A 22,778-nucleotide genomic window follows, 5' to 3' on the forward strand; every position below is an offset into this window, starting at 1 on the left:
TTCACTAGACATGGCTTGGGGTATGAGAATTTGCATTTTTCTGGAGCTCAACCTTTGAACCATTCAAAATAGAAAGATAGGAAGGAATATGGACAGGGCAATCCTTAGAAAAACAAGTGAAAATAGTTTTTGGTCATAAGAAAGGGTGACCCACTCCAGTTATAACATACAGTAAACCTAGAGGGGACTGAAATATCACACCCATTTGACACAAAAATCTAGAAGTGTGGCTATCTACCAATGACAGCCTTCCTCAGGCATTCCTGGCAAGAATATAAAATATTCCACTGCTTTCAAGAGGATTTAGCAGTCTACAGAATCATAAATGCATGTGTTGTTTGATGTCCCAGTGTTGGGTCTAGGAATCTTCCCCAAAAGCAGATTAACAAAAATCCAGTACACTTGAGGGGATTCATTGCATTGTTGTTTAGTATTGGAGAAGACTGAAAACACCTCACCTGCCTGTTCATAAGAACTGCATGGATGTGCTCCCAGGATGCACTGCACTATGGCTGTCCTAAGATGCAGGGTTCTCTCTAAATAGGGACATGTTATACTATTTATGTGTTTATACTAAGAAAAAATAGAAAAATAAGCTATGAGTTTTTAAAAGATTATCCATAGGGGAAAAGAGAGATTAAGAAGGAAAAATTGAGATTGAAGGCAATGACAGTATTTGGACACTTGTTTTTTGTGCTTGACCTAAAAATCATCTGAATATTGAGCATGGTTGTATCTGGATGCCAAGTTTGGAAAGAGCAGATCTGAACAGTCCTGCAGAAGCTGAATATGGTGGTGTGCATAGGTTTCATCTCAGTGCTCAAGTGGCAGAGAGGCAGATGGATCTCTGTGAATTTGAAGCCAACATGGCCTACATAGCAAGTTCCAGGCCAGCCAGGGTGAAATAATGAGGCCCCATCGCAATTAACCAATGGATCAATGAAGACATGAATAAATAAATAAACTGTGAAGCCTGTTGTGGCAGAACCATGCAAATGAACAATTCCAGATGACTTACCGCAGCCCAATGATTTGGCATGCTTCCCTGCTTGGATATTCCCTAGGTTCAGAAAGATTCCAACAGGGATGCCTTAACTTGTTGTCGGTGATCTATCCTGTTAGTGGCAGTGCTGCATGGTGACTCCACATCCTGACTGTCCAAGTTTGTGTGCCACAGAACAAGACAGTGTAAGGACATTGTGGGTGGCACATGAACTCATCCACTGTGGATCTTTAAGAAATCTCTGCTCAGTTCACTGGAAAGTTTTAAATAACAAAAGCAACAGTAGTGAGGCCAGACTGTATCAAAATCTATTTACCATTTAAAATAGGCATGAGTGAGCTAGCCAGGTTGCTCAGTTGATAAGTTACTTGCCATACATGCATGAGAACTGAGTTTGATCCCTGGAAACCGTGTAAAACAGCACCAAGGAGGAGAATGGCAGATCTTGGGGCCTCTGGTGGCCAGCCAACCTGATATGTGAGTTCCAGACCAAAGCGAGACTGTCTCAAAAGAGAAGGTGGGGAACATTTAGAAAGATACCTGGAGTTGACCTCTAGTCTCCACACACACACACACACACACACACACACACACACACACACACACACGAGAGAGAGGGGGGGAAAAGAGAGAGAGGGGGGGGAGAGACAGGGACAGGGACAGGGACAGGGACAGGGACAGAGAGAGAGAGAGAGAGAGAGAGAGACTGAGACAGAGCTCTTAATAAATAAATGGTTCCAGGCTTAAGACAGGAAACTTTAGACCCCAGGACAATGGGTCACATCCCAGATGATTACATGGCTTGGGCTCTGAGGTTGAGCATGAGTTCATAGATAGTACGCATCCTTATTGTTTTAACCCTTCTCCAGGGAACACCTCCTCCTCTCCCTCCTCCTTATCTGTTCCTCCCCCTTTTCCCCCTTTTTCTTTTCCGTCTCCTCTTCCTCTTCCTTTTCTCTTCCCCCTCAGCTTCCTCCCATTCTCCTTCTTGTCTTTCTTTTTTCTTTGCTTTGCACAACACAGGTCATCATCAAACTCTTTTCCCACTGAGCTGTGTGCCAGCTCTGGCAGCATTTCTGAACTTGACAGTGCCACACTAGCGGTGGCTGAGCCTCCATGCCCCAATGCCACCTTCTTAATGACACTCGTCTACTGTTGAAGACTCAGCCTGTTCCAGCAGCAGAACAGACCTCAGGGGTGCTCAGCCACACCCTCTAACCTGGGTTTCTAATGGGAAGTTTTTGTGAGTGATATTTTATTTTCTGTCTCATTCCTCAACAAGAGTCTAATCACTTGCTGTCCCCAGGATTTAGATGCAAGGATAATTAGAGCGGCCTTTCCCTTAGGAACTCACAGCAAGGAAAATGGATTTATAACTTAATAATTAGGGTGAAAGCAAGAGGCTCATAATCTTATATCTGGAGTCTAGTTAATTCTAGCCAGCCGAAAAGTCAGAGTGAGGCAGGGGTGAGGCAAAGTGGCTTGCCCTTTATTGATGGTTTCTTTAATCAGTTTTGTATGTTGCTTGTTCAGACGCTAAGTATTTATCATTTGCCTGCTTTTTCAGTCCCGAAATGACCCAAGGTTTTCAGGCAAGGACAGTGTGACACAGGCATTGGCAAGGACAGTGTGACACAGGCATTGGCAAGGACAGTATGACACAAGCATTAGACTAAACATCAAAGGATCGAAATGGAAAAATAAAAACACCAGGCTCGGTGCTTCCTGACCCCAAAGCAAACCAAAAAGCAAGCTGAGGACTGGAGTGTCACTCATCTTTCTCCTGATCCCAAATGCTGAAGACTGAGAATGACAACTAAAACAAGGACTGGCAAGGCTTTACCAATGGAACCACACTCTGAAGCTTCCTCTCACGAAGTGTTTGCTGTCGTGCCTGGCAACGTGGGCTTCATCCCCAGGAGCATGTGGTGGAAGGAGAGAACCCAAGCCTCTAAGTCGTCCTCTGACCCTGTCACATATGTCTGTTGCTCAGGCCGTAAGTGGAGGGTCCCCAAGTATTTCAGGACACTGGCCGCATCTTTTGATAGGTCTTTATCCTCATGAAAAGCCTTTGTGTTGCTCACATGTCAAATACAAAATCCCTCTCTGGTGCACTGAACCACATAATTTTATGGAAATAGCTGGGCTTCACCCATTGACTTGGTAACAGGGTCACACTAGTCTGATAAATACAGAAGTGCTTTCACTTGAAGCTATTGATCTGAATACAGATTACTTCATGGCCAACATGCCTCCGATTCTGTCAAGCGTGTATGATGGAACATATAAAACCCAACTCTTTCCACGCTAAGCTGCGGAAAGATTTCCTGTGGTTATATAGAAAATGCCTTATCATTTAAGTTTCTTTCTACCTAATAAAAATATTCCCTAAGACTCAACAAGGCTGCCAATCGACAGACTATAAACCCCACGTGTCATAAAAATGACTTTTGCCTCTTTAAAGGCATGTTGAATTAAAATTCACACATAGAGGGATTTCTGGGAATACTGTAATTTTCAAAATTCAAGTTGCTGATCAAAGTCATCTGCATGTATTTACTGGGAAGGTTGATGCTCATGTACCAGGAAGATGCTGCCAATGGCTCTCCCTGCTTCATCCGTGCTGCTCACACACTGCCCTGCCACCCTTCCTGAAGACCACATATTAAAGAAAGGAACTGGGAAAGTGCTGGAAAGAAAGACTGAACCTTAGGGGAAAAAAAGAGAAGGCAAGCAATGGGCTGCTGCCTGCTTCTGAGATGTTCATTGAAGATAATGGGGGCTGTTTTTAACAGCTCCCCCTGATTCTCATGACTTCTCCTGCTTAACTCAGAGAGCAAGGTCACGTGGGATGGTGGGGAAATTATCATAGTGCCGATGATGTGGTCATTCCTATTGGCTCAGGGGTGTTCACCAACATCCCAGGAGGAGGACAGGGAGGGAACGAGACCACAGTTCAGCATAGAAGCAGTAATCAGCAGTTCAGTGTAGGTTCTCTTGTTATTGCTTGGTGTTGAGTGGTCTCCCCGAGGTCAAATTTGAGTTGCTATCACAGACTTAACTGATTTGTCATTGTGAAGCCAACGGGAAGGCCGGCAGTTGTGTGGGGAATAGAGCAGGTTGGAAGAGACCAGAAGAATTCAGAATGTTTGGAGAAGAAAAATGAAAGCAATAAATATGAGAGCCCTTTGCATGGCATGAGGTCAATGAGGCCAGAAGACGGCATTCAGATGATGTATGCTGTGTCTAAGGGGAGAGGCCCACGTCATCAAGAGAGCCATGCGAGGGGCGAGGGCTGCCACAATGACCTGTGTGCTGTGATTTCCAGCCAGCCAGAAGAAAGGTCAAGAGACCCTGCAGACCAAAGTGTGACATTCTCTAAGACATTCCAGAAGCAGGGACTGTTGGGATGTTCATAGGCATCTACTCCGTCCACAGACAGGCACTGACCAAGAGCTTCTCTCAGTTACTGGTTACCTGGGGAGATCTTGATGGATGAGATAAGACAACCCTTGTCCCCATGTGGCACAGGGTGGCACATTATTACACACTTAATTGCTCTATTACAGTTATGCTAAGTACCGTGAAGGGAAAATGAATGCACAGGAAGGCATGTGGTATGGAGGGCTGAGGCTGAGAGCAGATAAGACACCAGGTGGAAGCCTGAAGTTTGAGAGAAGTTGCCAGGCATGGCCAATGTGGGGGGATAAACCCGTCTCCCCTTAAAATCTCAGTCTGGGGTTGCTAGCAGTTAGATGTCTTGCTAAGTTGAATATGTATATATCACCCTCCCACCCCCCTTTCCTTCTTCCTACATCCTGACAAAGGAATGTGAAAGCTGTAAAATGGCCAAAAGACCAACAACCCTCTCCTGCCAGTTTCCTGGGCTAGAGGTTTGTCTGGCCCTGGGGTGACGTGAGAAGTGGAAAGGGACAGTCTCTTTCCACTGCTGTCTCTCCAATACCTTCCTTGAAGCCTCTGCAGGAATAGTTTTTGAGAATTTGAGAAGCCTTACCGGGTACTCCCACAGTGCCTGGGTGTATGCAACTCTGACCCACCTTAACCTGAAGCCACCTGCAGGCTGGTGTAAAACCAGCCTTGTATCTTGTAGTTCTTTAAAAGCAGGACGCCAACATCCTGATTCTTACTTGAGAGCTTGTTGGGGGGCGTGTATCTAAAGCCCTTGTCACTTGCCAGCTCGGCCTGTCAGCCCAAAGAAAGTGTGGGAGTAATTCACACAAATAGTCTTGGCTGATCAATAATAAGTCGTTCCCCAGCCCAAGGACTACAAGTGCTGAGCACCACAGCCCAAGCCCTTGCAGGAGGCCTATACCTTTCTCCATCACTTCCTGTCCTGCTGCTCCCTTGCCTAGGACCCTTTAGCAGTCCCAGATGCCTGTAAATTCAAGCCCTGTAGTCAGAACCCCTGCCACTCGCTTTCTCTCCCCTGCCTCTCACATCCTCCCCTACCTCCCCCTCCCCCCTGCCATGCCACCTTCCTGCACCTGCAGCTACATTGCTAAGTCAAGCTACATTGTGTCTCAATTTCTTTCCCACTGTTCGCTCTGTCTCTTATCCCTTTCTTTTAGATTTTGTTTCCCAGCCACTCACTGCCCTCCTGATACTCATTCCACATACCCACGTATTGGTCACATAACGGTGATGGCGTAGGCACTTGGCTGTCATGATGACCACCAGAAACATAAACATGATCTCATGCCAGACTTCACCTAAAGGCTCTTGCCTAGCTTCCTAAACACCAAGTAGTATGACAGAACTCTGCTTTTCCTGTACTCATAGATGGGGGATCTGGCTTTCCCAGCATCAGAGTAGCTGGGCAGCTGACCAAGACTTAGGGTGAGGTCTGTCCTTGCTAAAGCTGCTCCTCTTTCTAATATAGCACATTTATTAACCTATTAAAGGGCTGGTTATACAGGACAATGATTCTGACTTACGGTTCCCAACTAGGATATTAATATGCATTTTCCCAAGAAAATTACAATTCACTGAATTTTGTAAAGTGGTTAGTACAGATGCCACTCAAGGCAAATATGAATATGTCAGATCAAGACACATTGTCCAACTCCATCATGATTGCTAAGGAATCATACTGAGAACCAAAAGTTAGCATAGGGGCACAGAACACAGGATCCTGAAATACATAGTCTTCCAGCCTAGGAGTGATTCTGATTGTTGAACTGACAACATATGAGAGAGGACACAGAGCTGTCTAGATAGCCCATATATGCCCTGTTAAGTAACAGGGCAACATCAACATTAACAGGCCAAACTGACATTGCAGTCCCTTGATAAGTGTGTTGGAGAGATCTGATAAATTGCCCAAAGTAACAAAACCAGAAAATTGCAAGCTTGAATTAAACCCATGCATTTGAGTGCAAAGCTCACACTTGTACCCAGAGTCCTGTTCTTGGAACTGACACAGCCTGTGTCACACATGAGAAGTTACCCAGCAGAGCGTGGGCCAGCAGGCAGCTCGTCTGCGCTCATTCCAAGTCCTTCTTTCTTTTTAATTGTGCACACCTTTTGGCTTTTGAAAAGATCACTTTGCACATATATTTCTTTCCATGTGACTGGAAAAAAGTGGAACAAAATTATTAATGAGCCTCAATGAATTGCTAGTTTCAACCATGTAGGATTTTCATGGGTGGGGGGGAGCTTGGGGATGAGCTTAAAATTGGAATCAGATTCCCATTGTGGTCACCAATAATAGCTCTGTGACCTTGACTGAGTGACTTAACCCTGGAATTAGAAAGAAGAGACTAGCAAAGGCCTCACTGAGTTGTGACTGAGTATGCCAGCTAGCTCAGAGAGAGCCTGCAAGGCACAGTTCTATGTTAGTCCCGGTCAGCCTGCTATTGTAAAATGCAAGGTGAGTGCTTTGTCAACAGCAGGCAATATGATTCCTCAAACCCTGCCCTTCCTGATACCATCATATTGGAGATTGGGTTTCAACATACAAATTGGTTTGGAGCAGGTAGAAGGCAGGTTCTGAAAACACACAGGGTTGAGGATATGGCTCCAAGAGTTAAGTGCTTGCCTTGTGAGGACCACGGTTTGAACTTCAGAACATGAAAAATCCAGTCACAGTGGTGCATGCTTGTAATCGTAGCACTGAGGAGGCAGAGACAGGAGGGTCTCTGAACGTCACCAGCTGCCTACCCTAACCTAATTGGCCAGCCCCAAGTCCCAAGTGAAATGGCTCCTATGGAACGACATCTAAGCCTGTCCTCTGGCCATATATTCATGTATGCATGCATGTGTGCCCTCACACATGTGCACCTGCACACACATGAATGTGTGCACACATATACAGACAAAAATGTTGGCAGTAACTAATATAATATTACTAACAAGTATACTTTTTTTTACACGTGTAATTCCTGGCAATGCACTAAGCACTTAGAGTGCAGAATCTCATCTTTTTGTCACAACCCTTTAGGGTCACTGCCATAAGTTATTAGCCACTGTCAACTTGACACACCTGGGTAGAAGGACCCTCAGATGAGGAAATGCTTGCATCAGATTGGCTCTTGAACTTGTCTGTGAGCCATTTTCATGATTGCTAATTGATGGAGGAGGGCCCAGCCTTCTGTGGGCAGTGCCATCCCTAGGCAGGCGAGCCTGGAATGTATAAGAAAAGTAGCTGAGCGTGCCAGGGATAGCAAGACAGTATTCCTCATTGTTCTCTGCTTCGGTTCCTGCCTCTGGGTTCCTGTCTTGAGTTCCTGGCTTGGCGCTGAGTCCCTCCACAATGGATCGTGATCTTGTCAGCCAAATAAACCCTTGTGTCCGCACATTGTTTTCGGTCATGGTGTTCATCACATCGCCAGAGAGCAAACTAGGGCAGTGTGGGAAATTCAGAGATGCATGTGGATCTATCTGAAACAACGCCGCTCAGAATTGCTAAGAACCATTAGTAGAAACAACTTGAACTTCAACTGATGATAGACTACATGCATACGTTACAAGTCTGCAATGGGCAGCTGCTTGGCAATGAAGGTGAACCAGGGCCACAGGACACAATAGAGATGAAAATTACTCACAGTGTTTTATGAAAATTGCCAGGCTGTGCAGTGGGACTTCACTGGTCTAACCTTCCTAAACTCAATGATATGGTATATGAGAGCAATAAAACCTAAAACAAAGGAACACATGGCAAAACCGTCTTGCCCTAATTAGGGAAGAAGGAGACAGGTCTGCTGCTCCTGGCTGTTGGGAGCATTCGGGTGACCACTCCTTCGCCTGGACAGCAGTTCTATGGGTTCTGACTGTTTATTCACAAGTCAGTATCATAGTGTTTCAAATAATTTGTATTTTATTAAGAAAATCAATATAGGTCCATAATGCCATCCAGTGAACTCGTTGTAGTTATGCCTAGAGAGGTTGTAACAAAGATGAAGAAAAAGTGTATTTTTTCCTGTTCTCCTATGGTCTGTGATGATTTAGGGAAGATGTGAGGGTTTATTTAATGTGTGTGCTATTTGGGTGGCTGAGGCTTGATCTGTAATCTTCGATAGTTAACTCAGTTTAAATAAAAAACATCAGGGGACAAAGAACAGTTTAGCTTCCTGTTGACTCTCTGGTTTTCATTTATCATTATCTCATCCATTAGCATCAATCATGGTTTCCCATTTACTAAAAGGTACGGTATTGAACAATTACTGTTTTATAAAGCAGCCCTGTTTTGCCTGAGACTGGATTTTCATGGAGGAGGTTCAACTTCGTTTAAAGGAAACAGAGGAAGGGTATTTCCTTTGGTCCAGTGACCCTGAGCATCATCTGAGACGACTCAGGCTGGATGCACAGACAAGCCCTCCCGTCCCCTCCCTGCACACTCTGTCTTTGACTGCAGACTGTGGCATACATACACAAACGTTCAGTCTCTGGCTCAGGCTTTCTTTGCTCGTCTCCTGTCCTCCTTACAGCCCAGCTCAAGCGTTACCTTCCCAGTGAATCTCCCTCTGGCTCTTCTCTTTCCCAGAGAGAAACCTCCGCCCACATCTCCAGGCTGACGCTTGCTCTGTTATCTTGCCATTGTCTCACTGGGTCTCTTAACTTGGGACGCTGACCCCACCTCAGGTATACGGGAGCAGCCTGATGAATCATGTGATGGACAATGGCTGAAGCCATGTGGGGATCTTTCTGAGGGCAGGAACTAGACAGCCATTGCAGCAACACCTCAGTAAATGACTACAGGCATCCTTAATTCACTCTAAGTTGGCCATGAGGGGGTTCTTCCCCTGGAGAGGGAAAACACATGTGCCCCAAAGCATTTATTTTCTTATGCTCTTGAGCTCATGTCAAAGTTAAATTACCGAGTAAAATGAGGCAAATAACCAGATAAACCCTGGGCTTGCCTCACTAAAACCAGTCCCAAGGAGTAAAGCCCTAGTGACTATTTGTATTTAGTGTCCAAAATGTGAGTAATTTTCCCGCCATTGCTCACTTACACACATTTTCTCGGATTTAATAGAACAGGCAGTGTCTGGAATCCCCAGGAGATCTGGTGTGTTTTCCTCCCACAAACCCATGCTCCTCAGAGACTTGCTCATTTGGTTTGAGAGTGTGCAATGATTTCTCAACACCCACTCAGAAAAGACCTGTTCATTATGAAGTGGGGAGAGGCGATGGAGAGGGAATGAGAAGGAGAGAATAAAGATAGTGTCTCAGGCTTCTACTGCTGTGATAAAACTCCATGACCAAAAGTAGCTGGGGAGCAAAGATTTAATGCAGCCTGCAGGTCACACACTGTCACTGTGGGAAGTCAGGGCAGGACCCTGGAGGCTGGAACTGAAGCAAGGGCCATAGACAAATGCTTACTGTCTTGCTCCCCATGGCTCTCTCAGCCTGCTTTCTTATAGATTCCAGGACCACCTGCCTGGGGTGGCTCTGCTCATATCAATCATCAAGAGAAAATGTACCGCAGGCTTGCCCACAGGTTAATCTGATGGAGACATTTTCTCAACATGGGTTCCCACTTCCTAATGACTCTCGTGTATATCAAGTTGACAAAACACTAACTAGCTCAAGGAGGTCTCCAAAAGCCAGGAATTCACCCCATCTCAAGGTTGATTTTATTTTCCTCAGAGAAAGGAAACGTGGTTATCTAGCAAAGATAGCCAACTCATTTTAGTTATAAATATTTGGTGAGTAGGTGATTCCCATGGAACGTATTGTCTACTGGGACCTATGGGTGGGTAAGCAAGGTCCTCAACTGTCGTGCAATGTGGGAGAGGACCAGAGATTGGCGGGAGCACCTGGAGTCCCCTATGATGGGGTCTGAAGCAGGATTCAGCCAGAGACACACAGAGAGGCTGCTGTAGTCTGAGTTTGGAAATTACCGTGAATTGGAGGGCGGGGGGGGGGGGTGGACTAGCTGCAGAAAGATAGAAAATGTGTATATCTCGGGGATGGTGTTCTACTGAGTGTGAAGAAATGAGGAAGGAGGGGGCGAGCCAGGCTTGGTGTCTCTGGTGGAGGCAAAGGGAACACCCACTAAGCTGGGGAGGAAAGAGGGAGAAGGATTAAGTGAGAGACCTTAACTAGGCCATATTGAATGTGACTGAGCACATGGACGTTGTCTAAAGTAAGACATAATCTACAGGATAGAACTCAAATAGTAGGACATCCATAAAATGAGAAGTCAGAGGAAAACAAACCACGTATCAAGAACCATGGGATGTGGGCTAAAGTGGTCTACCAGTCTATCAGATATCTCTGCATAATGGATTTTTAAAAAGATCACACTAGTGTGAGAATAAGAGGTACTAAGAGTTTTGAAAGAGAGTAAAATGGATCACCCACAAATGGTTAAGATTTATCATAGCATCAGGCTGTTGTTAGCAGCCCCGGAAGCCAAAAGAGAAATCCCTTTGTATCTCAGGGTCAAGTGAGTACCACATTAAAATTTTAAATTAAAGCAAATGTTTGACTGGAAGAAATTTTGAACAGTGCAAATTAAAACAGAAAAAAAAATTAGTGTTCTGCCAAAGTAGAGAAGCTGGCCACAAAACAGGAAGCCGGAAACCTGGAACACACGAGCCTCACATAGGAAGAGGCAAAAGCTGGGACCAGCATGAGGTCCAAGCTGGAACCTGTAAGGTCCACCCTTAGTTGCCAGCCTCCCCCAGCCCGGTTCTGCCTCCTAAAGGTGACAGAACCTTCCAAAACAGGACACCAGCTAAAGATCTAGTGTCCAGGTCCCTCGAGCCTCTGGGGGCCACTTCAACTCAAACCACAACACAGAGGGAATGTTCCACCCAAGTCACTCTACCGAGCGAGGCCTGGGGAAGGTCGTTTGTTATAGAGGCAATGGGAAACAGAGGTCTAGGAGGGGAGAAGAGAGAGCCAACCACAAGGACAGTTAGGCACGCCAGGCAGACCTGGGACAGGTTGAGCCCAGACCACCAGGCCCTCCTGTCGTTCCACACACCACATAGACTTGAGGCTGATCTCTCTCATTTTACTATTGCCTTGAAATGGGAACAGTGCAAACTTATCAAAAATAAATAGTCAATCCATCAATCCTGCTGCTTAGAACTCAACGCTACTCAACGTCCAGTTACCTAATACACACGTGTTATTTTGTGTGCTAACATGAGACAATACCTTGAATCCTATTCAACAACTAACATTTCCATTTACTGTGGACATCCTTTCATGTCAGTACAATTTGGAGACAATTCATTCTTTTTAATGACAGCATGGTGCCCCATGGCTTGAATATATATCACACTTTATTTAGGTGGTCTTCAATGTGAATTTTGTTTATGTTCACATATTTTATGTAAATTATGTACTGTCTTTGAGCATATTTTTGGAATGTCTGGAGAAGTGCTCCACAGTGAGATTTGTAGGAGTAGAATTTCAGAGTCAAGATTATCAGTCATTAAATTTCCAGTTGGTGCCATAGACTGTGCTTCATGAGAGCAGAATGGAAAACGTTGTTCAGGCTAACTAAATATTCACGAATAGCTTGACTGTAAAGCAGGAAACACATTAGGTAACTTTGGAGGCAGCTACTGTTTCCCTGCTTAATTCCCAGGAGCCTCTTTTCCTATTCGTTGATCTAGAATAAAAGCAGAGGGCAGGGACAGAAGGATGAGGTTAGCCCTGTGTTTGTTGCCTGTGATTTCAGGAGAGGGGATGGTGGGTGGGCTCTTAAGGCCTCCAAATCACAGCCCCCTGCAGCCTCAGTAGACCTTCAGTGTGTGTGTATACATACACATACAAACCTTTACTATGGCTCTCAAGACTTCAGAGCTGGAAAGGGGTGGGGGAGTAGATATATTTGGACATGTTAAAACATAAATCTATGGGCAATGAAAGATGGTATTGTAATGTTTGAAGAAGGAGAATCTGCAAAGCATAAGGACCTTTGGTGTCTGTCAGTAATTGCATGTCTACGCCATCAAGGCATGGGCCTGGAGAAAGTGACTTGCACACACGGTCCCATGGGAGCACGAATGAGTGATGTAGTGGACAATGGCAGTCTACCCAGCAACACTGAGCATGAGCAGACTTCAGCTTGCAGAGAGAAGGCACTCCTACCCAAGTCATCTCCTGAGGGCACCTGCATGTGCCCCTCGGTCACACCCATGCCAGTTATCCTTCCTGCTGGTACAGCTGGAATAATTCCAGGATGGTTCAGCTGCAACTGTTGGGGGCTTAGTGATCTCTCAGTCACTTCTGGAAATGAATTAGAGCCAGATGAGGTCCCCTGTGGCTCAGCAGGTATTTCTGTCTACTCCATCCCTCCCTGGACTCAGTAGGCCAAGTTGATGCCTAAATACAATGACAATTCAATTCCTTGAAGTTTTGTGAGGTCACTGGGTAGTGGGCCCACCAGAGTCAGAGGTGTTCTCATCAAACCAGAGATAAGTGGGCACATTTCAGGTGACACTTAGGACTAAATTACCTCTGTTATAAATAACAAATCATCCAGTGATTTTCCTGTTGTTCTGTTTGCCTTTTATTGAGCTGCCTTTTCCACAGCAATTTGTGTTATGGTGCGTCACATAACCATCCCTTCCCCTTTCTGTTCCTCTTTACAAACTGTGTAGGAACGAAGAAAGAAGCACAGAAAGACGCAGATGCTAACAAGCCTGCTGTGTCGTCTCCCAAGAGAACAGCCGCCTCCTCCACCAAGCTTCACTCACCAGGTACTTACACGTGTGGCTGGGGCTGTTTCTAGAGGTTTGAGATTGCCACTGAGTTCCTCAGATGGCTGTCAATGTGTCAGGCTGGGTTTTCCTCATTCCACACCAGAGGAACAGGTTTTGCTCATAAAAATAAGAGTTACGCTGCATACATGTGGGAGAATGTCTTTGCAAAGGAATATGTGCTCTTATGAGAATGCGTAAAAATAATTCAGTTGGGGGAAAAATGACACTTTGAAGTTAGACCTCAAGTGGTGCTTCATAAAAGGAAGAAAGAACAGAAGTTGTATGTAATGATATCTAGCTTTGAATTGTTTCCAATCCATGCCTAAAATGAATGTTTTAAAAGTTGAAATATGGAAATATGTATATCAATGAAATGCCAAACAATTAATAGCTAATGCATGCTAAATCACCTATATGTAAAGTGTACATCTTGGTCAGTTTTGACAGGTGCACTTACCCATGAGGCTACCACCTTTCAATGAAGTGAACACACACCCATCTTCTCCCAACCCACCACAACCCCAATCCCAACCATCTCTGGTCTATTCAGTTACAGTAGTTTTCTAAAGTTTCATGTACGTGGAAGCATGGAATACGTTGCAGTTTTACTGTCTTCTTTAATAACTGCTTCCTCCACATTGGTGCATACCCCAATGTGCTAGCTACTTTTCTGTTGCTGTGATAGAACAGCATGGATTGTAGGCAGCGGAAGAAGCCCTGAGTGTGTGAAGTCCCGTGAGACTGCGCACTGTTGACATGAGCACAGCATACATATCAAGGACCCGGTGCCTCAGTCTCAGAGGCAGACAGTGTGTGCAAAAAAAAGTAGCCACCATGTTTTCTCCCCCTATGTTCACAGCCTGAGGACTGCTCCCCTACTGAGACTGCCCTTGCTAGAGTTAGCTAACCCTGCCTCCTTGTTCAGATGGTGCAGTAACCCTGCCTCTCTATATAATAAACTCAGTGAGCTTCCAGGATACTTAGGTTTCTCCAACCACGAACCCAGACCATCTAATCCCAACTCTTTGTCTGTGTATTCATCTTTCTGTCTGTTCTTCATTTCCTTGCCACCCCAGTCAGGTCCAAATCCTTGGAGGCTGTGCAAGGACTTGGTGGTGACCAAGCCAATTTCTAGAAGAAGGAGTTTATTAGGGCTTAAAGTTCCAATGCCTGTCATTGTGGGTCAGCAAGCAGCCAGCTTGGTGACCTCAGCAGTAAGCCAGGAGCTCACAACCCCTACTGTAAGCAGGAAACTTGGAGAAGAGTCACGGGGAATGGTGGGAGGTTTTAAAACCCCAAGCTAACCCCCAGTGATGACGACCTCCAGCGAGGCCACACCTTCTAAACCTGCCCAACATCATCAGCAGCAGTAGACTGAGTTTCAATACATGAGCCTATAAGGGTAGAACTACAGGAGGTGTGGCCTTGTTGGAGGAAGTGTGTCACTGTGGGGGCAGGCTTTGAGGTGTCATATGCTCAAGCCATGCCCAGTGTGACAGTCTTCACTTTCTGCTGCCTATGGATCAAGATGTAGAACTCTCTGCTCCTTCTCTGGCACTGTGTCTGCCTGTGTGCAGCCATGTTCCTCCATGAGGATAATGGACTAAACCTCTGAAGCTATAAGATACTCAAATATTTTCCTTTCTAAAAGTTGCTGTGGTCCTGGTGTCTCTTCACAGCAGTAGAAACCCTAACTAGGACACTGGATGTTTGTTTTATGCAGTAATGATAAGCTTAACTGTTGTGGGATATTTGTACACTGTATTGCTGTGATTGGTGTAATAAAACGCTGAATGGCCAGTAGCCAGGCAGGAGAGATAGGTGGAACTTCCAGGCAAGGAGAGACCACTGGGCAAAAGGTGGGGTCTCCAGACAGACAGAGAGGAAACATGATTGGCAATACAGAGAAAAGGTAACCAGACACATAAAAGAATGTAGATTAAAAGATATGGGTTCATTTAAGTTATAAGAGTTAGTTAGGAATAAGCCTAAGTTAAGGTCAGGCTTATATAATTAATAAGTCTCCACGTTTTGGGTTTTCTTGTGTGTGTGTGTGTGTGTGTGTGTGTGTGAGAGTGAGTGAGTGATTGGCCCAAAGAAAAATTCAACTACATGTAACTTCTTTAAATTGTGCCAAATTGCTTCCTACAGCAATTTTCCATTTGCATTCCCAGCAGTAGTGTGTCAGGGTTATAGTTCCCCCACCTCCTTGCCAATGCCCACTGTGCCTATTCATGGCTTTCAGGGGAGCCCCTACTCCCACTTACCAGTGAGTTACAAGGGATCAGACACAGATGAGCATCCGGGTGAAGTGTCTTTAGGATAGGAACCAGAAAGTCCCTCTGTGATAACATCTGTCCCCGTGGCTTTAGAGAATGCTCTACAGTTATGTCTAACCAGGCAAGAGACTCTCTAGACCCCACAGTTTAGGGATGCCTGGAAACTTCAGCATATACATATAATTGATTATGCACTCAACCCCAGCCCCTCGATCCTCCTCAGAGCTCAAGGATAATTCATTAAATTCAGGCAAAATGACAGTAAAATATCCCACAGGTCAACCAGATGGAGACAGTTCCTCAAACAAGCTTCCCTTGCCCCCGGGTGACTCTAGTTTGGGTCAAGATGACAAAAAAAGCAGCACACTAGACCATGCCTGGTAAACAACTGCCAGCACTAAATAAGAAAATAGTTCTGTCTTGCAAAACCTTCTGACTGTGTTTAAATTCATAAAAATAAAGCTATCCTCAAGTCCACATAGAACTCCTCGCATGCCCTTGGAATATGGCTCTGCTAGAACAGTGACCAAGTTCACGGAGGACTTTCCCTTCAACTGAGAAGCTATCAAAGCTGTGTCTGGTCCTTGCTTCCACCTTGTTTACAAGTGTGAAGGTCATGGCCTTCTGTCATACTATCAATGTGCAGACGCCAGCACAGCTCTGTTGCTATATCTGATAAGCTTTCCAGATCGAATTAAACCACCCTGTTCCATCTATGGGTAGTGGCCGGATGCTGCAAATGAATTTTTAATATTTGTTTTCCATTTTCAAATGCCGTGTCCTCCCCAGTGCTTAGCCTTTGCACGCAAACTGGTGGACCCTCAGCCTTTGCACGCAAGCAGCTGTTGACATTCACCTTTGTGTTGATGTCCAGTTACTGGCTTCCCCCGGGGCTAAGCTGTCACATGTCATTGCGGTCAGCATAGATTCCTTCTGCCCTAATCTGATTCATGCAGCTGGTGGGATAGCTTGAAAGACTGTGACTGGGGTAGCATTTGGACCCTGGGATGTAGTCTATATTTAGGGCAAGCTGCTAACTTTGTGAGACATGCTGGAGACACGGACTAGCCCCACCTATAAAGAAATGGGAAGCACCCTGGGGCAGAGGGCAGCCAGAGGACCTGGGATGCTTCCATGGATTGGTCCCTTTGGACAGTGGTTGACTGAAGGCCAAGGATAAGCCTCATTCCTTGTTCACCCACTGGACCTTGCAGGATGCTAGATACAGAGACAACATTTGATGACAAGAATTAAGTATTTGGGACCTTAAAAATGCTAGCAAGAAGCATATAAAATCAGCTATCTGTATGTCATGACTAGCCAGTGCTTGTTTAGTTCTTTGAACATTCCTAATTTAGAGGTAAGGACCCTTGCATATTGTTAAGACTGTAAATTTGTGTAGCTATGGTGACCACTGAGATTCATGATCACAAACCCTTTTCAGCGAAAGCAACAGAGAACTCCATAGCCAGCCTCATTTCTCAGGGCTTCCCTCCTGACAGGGAAGCTCTGGGGACTGGACTTTGGTCAGGTCTGGACAGTGTTTGAGAATTATGGTACAGACAACAAGGAGTTCTAAACAAGGGCTGTTTCACTGGGTCACTTAGTGTAGTTAAGTAGTTAAGCTTACTGTGTTGATTCTAAAAGTTAAAGTTCTCAGGGGAGCCTCTGACATGGCCAAGGATGTCAGTTGCTGGGTGACCCCTAGAGGAGAAATGTGAGTTGACTGCATGCATTCACTTGAATATGGGGAATTTGAGTCCATGGATAAAAACAATGTAGTAATAGTACCAGTTTAAAAGTAACTTGAAATGGTAGTATTAACTTTTTTTTTAACCTAATGATAACAATGCCGGCTAGTTTTATGCCAACTTGACACAAGCTAGAGTCACTGGAAAAGAGGGAGCCTCACTTGAGAGAATGCCTCCATAAGATACAGCTGTAAGACATTTTCTTAATTAGTGATTGATGGGGAAGGGCCCAGTCCATGGTAGGTGGTACCATCTCTGGCCTGGTGGCCCTGGGTTCTGTAAGAAGGTGGCTTGAGCAAGTCATGAGGAGCAAGCCAGTAAGCAACGCCCCTCCATGGCCTCTGCATCAGCTCCTGCCTCCAGGTCCCTGCCTTGAGTTCCTGTCCTGACTTCCTTCAAGGATGAACTGTGTTAGAGGAGTGTAAGCCAAATAAACCCCTTCCTCCACAACTTACTTTTTGGTCATGATGTTTCATCACAGCGATAGCAACCCCAATAATAATAATAATAATTATTATTATTATTATTGTAGGTGCTGGGGTTAGAAAGATGGTTCAGCCCTTCAGAGCACTTGTTGCTCTTGCAGAGGACCTGGATGGGACCTCCAGGATACACATGGTGGCTCACAACCATCTGTAACTTCAGTTCCAGAGGATTGGATGCCCCATCTAGCCTGCATGAGCATTGTACAGTGTAGTACACATATATACATATATACATGCAAGCAAAACAGCCATACACATGAAATAAATATTTAAAAGATATATGTGGGTGCCAGGTGTGCAGGGACAGGTGGATCTTTATGAGTTCAAGGCCAGCCTTGTCTACAGAATGTGTTCCAGGACAGCCAAAGCTGTTACACAGAGAAACCCTGTCTCAAAAAAAAAGAGTGTGTGTATGGGGGGGGGGGGGTAGGTCATGGGATCCTTTCCAGCCAGGGAAATCTGACAGTTAAAAATAGGAGAAGGGCTGGAGAGATGGCTCAGCAACTAAGAGACTATACTACTCTTGCTGAGGACCCGAGTTCAGATCTCAGCAGCACCCATGTTGGATGGCTCACACCTACCTGGAACTCCAGCTCCTAGGCTCATTTTTGTGTGTTTGCTTGCACACATGTTCACATATGCACATGCATGTATATACAGAAATAAAAATTAAATGAATCTATAAAATACATTCACAGGGCGGAGTGAGTGGGGGGGGTGCGGCTCAGAGCTGACCTTGTAGACTACTAACAGCCTTGTTCACTGCGGTTTCCATTGATTTCTGGAGGGAATGTTTTCTGTGATAGAGGTGCCAGACACCTAGTGCCTGGGCATTATGTGTTTTATAAAGTCGGCAGCCATTTCACAGAGGTAAGATGACAAAGAGAAACCATGGGACAGAGGTGTCTTGTTGCAGCCTTAGACCTAACTTTCCAATGTGTTGCAGAGTAAATAAAATTTTGTCCCTCTTCTGCTGAGATTAAAGAGCCCCCAAATAACTCGAGGTGACAAAGGGACATCTCTGCCTGAGCACAGAAGACAATGTGAGATATCAAGTCATGGGCACCTGCAGGCTCTCTGGCTACCTATGCAGACAGTATGTCTCTGTGCCTCAGTGGAGGGATGGTGGCCATGAGTCCTTGGCCATGATGGCCTTTCCAATGAGCTCTTTCCTGGAGTCTTACCTTACTCAAACTTCAACCTCAAATGCCCCCCTCCTGGCCCTCCCTAACCCTGCCCTTGGGTCCTGACAAACTTCTGGTTCATTCTGCAAGCTACACCACCTCACATTTGCCTCACGGGAGCTTTGTAGGTAGGGTGGGGAGTGACAACTTCCTTCACACTGCAATAGGAACAGAGAATGGCTTTCCTGCAGATGATGAATCATGTCTCATCACTGGAAAGATGGTTCAATTTGTAATGTAACGAAGATAAAAAGCAGGGGGAGTTGGTGAGGAGCTTGGACCCGATCTGTAGCTATGGGCATGATATGAAGCCAACCTGGGGGGCTCCCAAAACATTGGTACAGTAGGAACTAAGCTCTCACTCCACCCCTGAATAGATGTTATCACCCAACCTTGACAAGGTCACTAGAGGGGCCTTGTACAGGGCAGGAGGGGCTTGCAGCATTACTCGCTGGTTCTAAGGAAGGAGTCGCTGCATTCTCAGAATCCTGACTTCTACCTGAGTTGATGCTGGAATGATTTCCCAGTAGTCATTTGTCTAAGGGCAGTAAGTACATAAAATAGATTGAATACAGACAGTGTGAAATTTAATGTGAAGCCCCATAGCTTCTTTCTCGAATGCCAATTCTAACTGTAAGTCCATTATGTGGTACAGGCTGTGGGTCTGGCTGGTTTTGCTGTTTGATGCTTTTATTTATCTGCAAGGCTTTTATAATAAGTTTATAAATTTATTAAAAGTACCCTTTAAGAAACAAGAAAGAAAGGAAGGAAGGGAGGGAGAAAGGGAGGAAGGGAGGAAGGAAGGGAGGGAGGGAGAGAAGATAGATAGATAGATAGATAGATAGATAGATACATACATACATACATACATACATACATATAGATTTCCTGCTTCATTCTCTACAAATAGGCCTAAAGAAATGGTGGAAGCTGAAAGAAATTTGGTGGTGTGTTTGTTACTGTTTTCTAAGCATGAACTTCACACTTAAAACCAGTAAACAGAATAAATGATATGAATCCCGGCATGTTTCATCTGTTTAATACTTGAAATGTCAAACCGTGGGCAACTCCTTCCTTGCCCTGTGAGTCTGGGGAGCTCCTGTGAGAGGCTGCAGTTGGATGGATACCACAAGTGACTGTTTTCTGTCTCCATAGGGTACCCAAAGCAGAGAACCACTGCTTCTCGAAATGGGATCACACCCAAGCCTGACCTGCAGGCCCGCGAGGCAGAGCGACAGCTGGCCCAGCGACTAAGGGACAAGTGTGAGTGGCAGGCCAGGCAACTGGGCCTGGCTCGAGAGGAGCTGAAGAGGGCCATCCATGGCTTCGACGCCCTGGCTGTGTCTACTCAGCATTTCTTTGGAAAGGTGAGGCCGTGGCCGTGAACTCTAACGTTCTTACCTACCTGGGTGCTGGAGCTAAAGTGACAGTCGTTGGAAGTGTGTGCGATTGTTAGGGTATGGGGATGGAAATCTCCTGCAGCATTCTAGAATATTCCAGGAGCCCAAAACTCATTAAATAAACTAAACAACCTTGATTACAAAAGAGAAAAGTGGGCAAAAAAAGAAAGAAAGGATACATACAAAGGGCTCAAAGAGGAAATGTTTGAAAAAGGCAGTATATGTGCTTCTTTGTGTTTTCAAAAAGACATGGGCTCATTCTGGTGTTTTGACTGAGGCCACAAGGAGACAGAACCTCAGGGTCATCTCTCTTGGCTGCTGGTGGGAAATGCACTGGGCAGGCCTGAGGGACACGCTCCTCTTAGCCCAAAGCACAGGCTGAAGAAGGATCTCCACTGAAGACTGTTTCTCTAGAAATGCAGAATGTCCATTTCTTGTCACAAAGATGTGTTTGAGGGTGAAAATGAGCATTTATTTTAGAGATTTGAATATGACCCCTATTTTTTGTTGGTGGTGTTGCTATAATAAAACATCCAAGAATGGGTAGTTTATTTAGGAAAAAAAGTTCATTTTGCCTCACAGTTCTAGAGGCTGAATACCTGAGAGCATGGCTCTAGCACCTGCTGGGCTTCTGGGGAGGGCCTCAGACTGCTTCACCTCACAGTGCAAAACAGAAGGGCAAGCAGGCATGCCGAGGAGAGGGGGCAGGGCAAGCATGTATGAAGGGGAGAGGGGGCAGGTGATGGGGGAGGTCCTTCTGTATGCTGTGAATATGTGTTTCTCTTATTGGTCGATGAATAAGGCTGTTTCAGCCAATGGACATGTAGGGTTTAACCAGGTGGGAAATCCAAACAGAGATAGAGAAAGATAGTAAGTGGAGTTGGAGAGATGCCATGTAGCTGCTGAGGAAGCAAGAGGTCCAGGCATCACCAGCAAGCCAATACCACATAGAGATACACAGATAAATAGAAATGGACTAATAATTAAGAAGGAGCTAGCCAGTAAGAAGCCTGAGCCATTGGCCAAACAGTTTATAATTGGTATAAGCCTCTGTGTGTTTATTTGGGACTAAAGGGCTGTGGGACTGTGTGGGACAGAAACTCTGTCAGCAAGCAGGGTGTCTTAGAGTTTCTATTGCTATGAAGAGGCACCATGGCCACAGGAACTCTCATAAAGAAAGCATTTCATTGTGGTGGCTTGATTACAGTTTCAGATCATTCTATTTGTAAAGTAATGCAGATAAGAAGCAGAGGGGAGTTGTTGGGGAACTTGAACCAGATCTGTAGCTATGGGCATGATATGAAGTCAACCTGGGGTCTCCCAAAACATTGGTACAGTAGGAACTAAGCCCCAATCCACCCGAAATAGATGTTATCACCCAACCTTGACACTGAAGAACAAGGTCGACTGAGACACTGGGTGGTACCCTGAGCATAGGAAACCTCAAACCCTGCCCCCACAGTGACACACTACCTACAACAAGGCCATCCCACTCCAACAAAGCCACACCTCCTAATAGTGCCACTCCCTATGAGATTATGGGGCCAATGTCATTCAAACTACCACACAGGAAGGAAGGAAGAGGCAAACAACTGAAACGTCTGGAGCCAACCTGCTCTCCCAGGAGCTAATCTATTTCCATGAGACAGATATGAATTCTTTCTCAAGCACCCACTTTTTCAGTAGGAGGTTTCAGAGGATCAGCCACACCCAAGTCCTAAGGATGGGTGAGCATTTGGAGCTCCACACGAGGGTCCTCTGGCATATATAAGTAGCAAGTGGTAATATATGGTATCAACACTTCCCAAATAGGAGAGTGAAGTGCCTAAAACTCTAGCTAATTTAGAGACAAAGCAACAGGACGTTTAGTTGCACAGCGCCCACTGACTTCTTCCTTAAGCATCTGAGCCGCACTCTAGGGCAATTCTTTGCCCTTCTGTCCCCTCCCTGCCCTCTAGTGGATCAACCCAGCCTGCCCCCTTCCCCTCAGTCTTTTTTCCTTTTGCTTGAGCTTTCAGCACAGAGTCACTTACTGATCCGTTGTTTTAAGGGACAACATAATGCATAGATAGCCGCAAAACATTCATTGTTACCAATATCCCCAGCCTCCTCACCAGCTAAGAACTTTCACCCCAGCAATGAATGGCCAATTTAGATTTCCCATCTTTCCAGATGTTCATATTAGTGTCAACGAAGTATGACAAGTATCTACAGTCCACCCCTGCACGAATTATAGAAGTCTACGGTCCACCCCTGCATGAATTATAGAAGAAGTTACAAATGTATTTTTGATGAGTCAGGGAGTGCGTAGTTTGTCTTTGGTACGATGCAGATTTTTTGCGGACTGTCAAGTCTTTGGTAGAAAAAGAAGTAGGGTGTTTGCTGAGCTGGGGTGACCATGGTTTCGTTGTGATGCTACCTGCCTATGATTCCTCCTTTCACGTGGCCTCCTCAGGGTCACACTAAAGTCTTGATGATTATTTCATATGGC

At 45.4% G+C, this 22,778-nt stretch overlaps 1 protein-coding gene across 4 annotated transcripts in view; it reads left to right on the forward strand.

The window, feature by feature from the left end:
• Mtus2 (microtubule associated scaffold protein 2) overlaps positions 1 to 22,778 on the forward strand; it is a 353,013-nt gene that overhangs the window by 249,925 nt on the left and 80,310 nt on the right. For all 4 annotated transcript variants that reach the window (XM_040751389.1, XM_021234736.2, XM_040751390.1 and 1 more), the window contains 2 exons: positions 13,087 to 13,185; positions 20,043 to 20,254. In XM_040751389.1, the coding sequence (XP_040607323.1) occupies positions 13,087 to 13,185; positions 20,043 to 20,254 (311 nt within the window). The remainder of the gene's footprint in view (positions 1 to 13,086; positions 13,186 to 20,042; positions 20,255 to 22,778) is intronic.

The sequence above is a fragment of the Mesocricetus auratus genome, unplaced genomic scaffold, assembly GCF_017639785.1.
Source record: "Mesocricetus auratus isolate SY011 unplaced genomic scaffold, BCM_Maur_2.0 Super-Scaffold_100008, whole genome shotgun sequence".
Taxonomy (NCBI): domain Eukaryota; kingdom Metazoa; phylum Chordata; class Mammalia; order Rodentia; family Cricetidae; genus Mesocricetus; species Mesocricetus auratus.